Genomic DNA, 7,045 nt, shown 5'->3' on the forward strand with positions numbered 1-7,045 from the left:
AACCTGCAAGGTGATAGCCTTCTGCCCAGGGATGCAGAAAAGATACATATATCCTTGATACCCGAGCTTCTATTGGTAACTGCTAGCTTGTATTGGCTCTGCTAGCAAGAGAAGCATTTTGTTTTTTACTCTAGTAACTGAAAGGGAATACATGGTAAGAAACTAAAGAAGCTCACAGATGGCACAAGGAAATTACTTCACTTCCTCCAGGGATTCGACCTTTTCCCTGCAAGACAATAACTGCTGCAGACATGCAACAATGTTTAAACACAGATGAGGGTGCACAGATAGTGATAATATCCTTAAATTTAAACCTTGTTCCCCATTGAGGGCACTAGCAAACAATAAATTGGGGGCTGCAATGGTATTTTTTTCAAATAAAGATGAACAGGCTCTAAATTAGTTAGCAACAATAAACCATATGGCTAAATGTCAATGTGATCTTTCTCCAAAATAAATCAATCCTCCACGTCAATTCAGCATTTAAACAAAGATAAGTCGCAGTTCCTAGATATAAGCATTAAACGATAACATAGGTAGTACAATGGTTAGGCTACATCCTACGTCCTGCCATCGTCGACTTGACGAAATTCAAGATTCTGACATAGTCATAAAACAAAGCTGAGTGCTTGCCCTCCAAGCCATCACGGTGGTGTCGGTTGCTTCCGGCAAGATTGTTACATGGGCTGCCCCCAATCACCAAGTCAAAGCCACCAAATTGACTAATAAATGATGCAACTCTATCATTTGTGAGAGATTTCACATCATCAATCTCAATCAATGTGCCTGTCTGGGTCTGATCCCACCAACTTCTGAAAATCTTCTTACTAGCTTCACCTATCTCAACAGAAACCACTACCCTCATGTGGATCCCAAGCTTGTGCAAAGCTACCTCACCTCCTCCAATACCGGTGAATAAGGACAGCACCCTAACACCATTGGGAAACATACGCCTCAGCACTGACAAGTGGTAAGCAACTGTATCAACTTGAAATGAGTTGCCGAGAGACTTGTATCGCTGTGTCTTGCCAACTCCCCTTGTGTGGTCCCTTGGGAAACCAAGTAGTAATTCCATCTCATGAGGCTCCAAGGGCGCAACCTTGTTTTTCCCAACCCAGATAAGATTCCATTTTTTGCACTCGTCCATGACATCTTTCTGGACACTTTTTGGCGGTGGATTGCTTGAGCTTACAAGAGCACGCTGGATCCGGTCTGTCAGCTTTGCACTTGCTACACATGTTTGTAAGCAATTAAGATGTGTTCTCGTGTCCCAGGAAGGCCACCACTTCTTGTAATGAGGGAATGCCTCAAATATTGTCTTTGGGGGCAGAGGAAGAAGAGGCGATCTGTTCTCAATTGGCAAATTGTGGATGTAGCCCCTTTTCCTTGCAGCTGCACACAGATGAAGAGAATCCACAAACTCTGGCTGAATGTCAAACAGATTTCTTGAAATTTTGGCCCATTCACCTTTTGGAGCTCGGGCCACATTTTCATAATAGAAAAAAGGTGGTCCGGTATCTAGTTTAGAAAGCATTCGGGTCACTGATGATCCACTGTAACCAGGCAGGTTAAATCCAACCATTGGATTTGGGAGAGGCATTGATTCTTCATCGCTGCCATCCAAGGAAGGTCGATTGCCTTGTCCTCCACCCCCATATCTCTTCCTCTTTTTCCTGCTCTCTTCCATCAATCTTGCTTTCTTTCTGCCTCCAAAGGAATTGAAGCATCTGTCTGTAACCTGCCAAATGTAGACAAATTGTAGTGTCCTTACAACAAATTAAAAGAGCGAAAGTGGCTTCTTATTCAAGTGTACGTCAAACCACAAGGTACCTGATGGTCAGATAAGTTTCTGGAATGACAATCTTCTGCGACCCGTGATGCGCTAACCGAATCAACTAATACACAGATATCAGCATCCACACCTAGGAGAATTCAAACAGAAATATATAGCATAAGGTAATCTTTCCATGAATGAATGACCGTCAAGGCAACGATTTCAAAAGGAGGCATACCACATCTTGTAATAGCCCTATTTGCTTCATCTTCAGAAAAGCCCATGTGTACTAATGAGTTGATCTTCTCATCCCTCTCTGACATCTCTCGCATAAAATCCTGCACAAAAGTACCACAAAAACCGAGATTAGAAAATACTTGATATACCTCACTGACTTCTTAATGCCAAACTAAGTGGCTGCTGATAGGAAAATACAACCATGAAGCGACATGTATATGGCCAGAGAAAAGAAGGGGGCCTATGCTAATCAGTGATCAAGAGATGAATAGCACAGACTACCCAAGAAATAAGCGAACAAAACTGACAAAAAAATTAAATTAACGAAATAATTTAGGAACTCAACTTCCTATAAGGTGCTGTTTGAGAATGACATTAATACAGTAGCAAGTAGCAATATGAAGTACAGGTAGTGCTGGACTAAAATAAACCAAACGTATAGGTGAAACACAATCATCTGGTCACTCCATGCTGCTTTCGTGACAGAACTTTAAATACTGATGGATGGATGGTGAGGCAAATGCGTGCATCTTCGGGAGAAGGTGATGATATTCACATCCCATCCTATTTCAGATTCATCGCTTTGCTAGCAATCACGATATTTTTTTGCTGAGCAGGTATAGTACATATCAGACACTCCATACTGTTTCCCTACTTGCTGTTTTTAGTCTTTACGTATATCTTGCCATGAACAGGTTTAAACCATACAATAATTATCTTCATCATTTTATTTGTGTAACTAATACAAAAATCGACTATCACATCATACATAACATTATGAGATTTCTAAATTAGTTACTTTGTGTATGCATTTCTAGCTGAACAGTAATGGATTGAATCCCTAATTTTCCTAAGCTCTAACAGGTAAAAGTCTTGGAGAGCAGTTTGATGCAACTAATATGGTAAGTGATGCTCTTTTCCAGTATTATGATAATTTTGCGTAGCTGAAAGTCAAAAGAAGAATCTTGCACTATGCCATTTAATTCTTGAAGAGCTTGTTCGTCCCAACCTGCATGCTAGTTCTCAACACTCCTTTATGGAGAAGTGATGACCAGCAAAACTTTACAACAGTGCAGGATTGAATTATTTAGGTCAGTGTTCAGCATTTAAGTTTAGCTTCTATTTCTTCCAAACTCTTCTGACCTCAGTATGATTGTACACTATATCTTGGACTACAAAATATATCAAAAACCATAACCGGTGCATGAATTTGGATTTCTGCATGTTAAAGCGCCTGCAATATCATTATCTTGTATACCAACATAACTCCACAAGTCGCAAGCCTTGTTACTAATACTCAAATGCATAAGAAGTTAAGAACCGAAGAGAAAATGAGTGGTGTCTAACAAAAGTAAATTTTCAGATCATGAAAATCACACACAAGCAGAACAATAATAGACTCCACAGGAGATATTGTCTAACATTATTCAACTCACTCCTTATACTACACTCTTAAAATGATAAAATTGTAACATGGTGAAAATTCTATGTAAAAAAATGAAGTGCTCAAACTACACTGATGAAATCTCAAAACAGTAAGTAACAGGGGTGTTCAAGGTGTGCATGACAAAGATTTCACATATGTCAGCACATGATCAAAGAATTCTTGGCTACTGAACTGAAGATAAGTAATCATCTACCTCATAACCAGAATCATCAGAGCTTGACTCTCTACCACCGGCATCATCATCGCCATCGCAGTTCTCAAAATCAGGATCATCGTCATCTTCAACAACAGGGAGGATGCAGCCAGAAGTAGAGTGATTATTACCCACTGCATCATCGTCATCTAGTGCCTGCATTTCACATCTCAATTGGAATAAACAATCTTTGCCATGAATCAAGAGCACTATAGAATAAATTCAGTAATAAAGCACATGGATAAATAGTCAAATACCTTATACGTGAGCAGTAGCTCGAGCAGTGCATCTGCATCACTATGTCCTGAAACCAAAAGGTGTTAACAAATGGTACAAACACAAACAACTAAATAAAATGGAAATGATTACTTTTATATTACCAATCTCCTTAATACTCTTCATGACCATCTCTTTGGGGAAGCCCATTACCACATATCGCTCGATCAAAGAAGTAGGCGGCACTTCCCCGTTGATCCACTCATTAGAACCCTTTGCACAGTTACACGAACAAATATCAGACCATGATCATAATTATAACAAATCATGGATAGCACTTGCGCTGAAATACAGAAAATTATATATGACTTACAAGCGTGGATGGGCCAGGAGAATCGAAGTTCCGCATAGCCGGAGCCGATGAGGGCTCAGCCTCACCATCATTGTCCCACTCAAACTTATCACTGTCGTCACTATCACTGGTCCAGCCCTGTGACATGAGTTAAGCACAACTCGATTAATATTGAAAGCAAACCACCAGAAAAGCAATTATAGAGAAAAAAAATGATGCGAGAGAATAATAATTTTATTATGCCACGAGTGCACAACAGCCACAAGACATCGCAGTTGAAATCTCCAGCATGAAATCAGTACAGCTGCATTTGACTCTAGAGTTTAGAATGCATCGAAAAGGAAGAAGGGAAAACCCTTTTTTACTGAACAAACTCCCCTAGACCACTGTCACGAGAAGAAATTAAGCTAATGCCCGGAGAATATACATCAGCTCAATTAGAAACAGTTTGATTTGTAGTTTTGGGGATGCCTAACTAACTGAAGTATGCTATGTTTCAGATACTAGGAAGGATAGTTAGCTGGGCAGTAGGACACGACATGCATAGGAGGGCTAACAGATTGACCAGGATTGCTCATTATCATGCCTAGAGTAAGATTGACTAAACAAGCACTGCTGCAGTACCATTTGATGATGGTTTTACCAAATGGACAAACAACGATGTTTGCAGTGCAAATGCGTGTGCTGAAGCGCCGGAGAAGTAAGAATTTTCTTCATATTACCATATAGGTGGATCACAGTAACATAAACTAAAACAACAGAATCCCGGCATTAAAGATTGTCAACCTGGTAATGCGGTAATGCTATGGTTGATCACAAGAGTGTCAATGCATCAACATGAACATCAGATGAAACAAGAGACCATGCAAGAACCGAAATGCGGAACGCGAAATCAGCAGGGTCTCCTTCAACTCTAGGTTCCAGAATGCATCAAACAAAATTGAAAGAGCATATGTTAGACCAAATGGACCTCAATAAAATAGATTCAGACGAACTGTTTAGCTGGTGGTGCTATCTCTGCTATACGAACAATGGACCTCAACGCGAAATCAGCAGGGTCTCATTCAACAATACTTTGACAAACTATTGCAAGCATCTTATTTGGCGCCATCCTAATACACAAACAGTATAAGAAAATGCAGACAAAGACAAACAGATCAAGCGGTTAACCAGCCAAAGCAACATGATGCCTGGTCACAAGAGAGTCAATGCGTCTGACTTGTTACAGCCATGTCTGATCACAGGGAGAGCCAACGTGTCGACATGAACAGCATATGAAACGAAGTACGATGCGACAGTAAAAATGCGCATCACGGAATCAGCATTCTCTGCTCTGCGGTCCAGAATGCATCCATGTCTGATCAAACGGAACTTAAGAAAAATGATTCAGATGAGATTCTGCTATACAACTCTGTATTTTGACAAACTGACAGGTATATGCAGACAATGACAAGTACTAAAACTGACCCCAACGGAGAGGAGCTGACAAATACTGATCCCACGCTATCTATGCAGCATAAAATCCGGTGACTGCTAGTATATGACAAAATCAACAGACACAAGATGCCGCTATTGAAATCTAACGCATCCAGCAAGTTGGGAAAAAAAAAAGACCATTTTTTTTGGCGAGCGAGAAAACCCCAAAAACCCCAAAAACCCGCGTGTGCTCGTATGCAAAACTAAATCACACGCATCTTTCTTGAACAAACACGAGAGTTTCCCCCTGCATCGGAACGGAGAGCGGCAGGGAAAAAGGATCTTTCCCGGAGTTTCCTGTAAGTGGAAATTCCTCGCACGAACGCGGTGCAGAGTAATCGCCAAAGATTCTGCGGGACACAATCCCCGCACAGCAGAACATCCGTTATTTTCTCCGAAGAGCATCGAATCGGGGAGGCTGTGAATGAAATCGAAAAAGGAGGGGAGGAAAGCAGAGATAGCCCACCGCCATTGTTGGTGCCGGAAGAAGAGGCGCTCCCGCTGTCTATCCCCCTGCCGCGAGGAGGCAGAAGAAGAGGACGAGAGCTCGGGGAGGAGCGGGGGCAGATGCGGCCGAGGAGGAGCAGATCGCGAGGCGACGGCGGGCTGGTCCGGCCCTCGCTGGCTCGGACGGGGAGGAGGGGAAGAGGGAGACGCGGCTTGCGGCGAGTGTGCTGCAGCTGCTCTGCCGCGGCGTGTATGCGGGCGCGTGGTTTTGTGAAGGAGAACGGGCACACGCGGGCGGGAATGTGTCTCCGACATGTGGGTCCTGCTAGGTTGCTTCCTCTAATTTCATGGGATGTGCGGCCGCACACAAAACTGACCACACAGTTTTGTGCGCAACGCACATCCCAATAAAGAGGGAGAGAAAAGAGGAGGTGGGAACTGGGGGAGGTGTATCTGTGGTGGCAATAACGACGCTAGTTAGGGTAGGGTTGGTGCCAGGTTGTTTGACAGCTTTGATCGGTCCTGCCATGCTAATTAATATTGTACCTAATGTGGTATTTACTACTCCCTCTATTTCTAAATATAAGCCTTTATAGACATTTTAATATGGACTATATACGGATGTATATAGACATATTTTAGAGTGTAGCTTCGTTCATTTTATTCTGTATGTAGTCCATATTAAAATATGTATACGGTTTTATATTTAGGAATGACGTGAATACTATTAATTTTAATATTGTCTTCATTAATACATAAAATTGCATGTAATTTTCCTGTCTATATCAATGCGATTGTGTAAACGATAATTTTATTTGGTAAGCATTATTGACTTATAAAGAAAATATTGTTTTATTTGGTAAGTCAATATGAGGTGAGACAATTGAGTCATTTTTTTATGTA

The 7,045-nt window shown here is 41.5% G+C and overlaps 1 protein-coding gene across 1 annotated transcript; it reads right to left on the reverse strand.

The window, feature by feature from the left end:
* Positions 1-259: 259 nt before the first annotated feature.
* On the reverse strand, positions 260-6,376 carry LOC123099219 (DNA (cytosine-5)-methyltransferase DRM2). Its single transcript, XM_044521392.1, has 8 exons — positions 6,162-6,376; positions 4,241-4,357; positions 4,032-4,140; positions 3,909-3,955; positions 3,652-3,807; positions 2,013-2,112; positions 1,831-1,922; positions 260-1,738 (listed from the first exon to the last, which is right to left on the reverse strand). The coding sequence occupies exons 1-8, from the start codon at positions 6,165-6,167 to the stop codon at positions 554-556; spliced, it is 1,812 nt and encodes a 603-aa protein (XP_044377327.1). The 5' UTR covers positions 6,168-6,376; the 3' UTR covers positions 260-553.
* Positions 6,377-7,045: the final 669 nt, after the last annotated feature.

This window comes from Triticum aestivum, chromosome 4D, assembly GCF_018294505.1.
Source record: "Triticum aestivum cultivar Chinese Spring chromosome 4D, IWGSC CS RefSeq v2.1, whole genome shotgun sequence".
Classification (NCBI taxonomy): Eukaryota; Viridiplantae; Streptophyta; class Magnoliopsida; order Poales; family Poaceae; genus Triticum; species Triticum aestivum.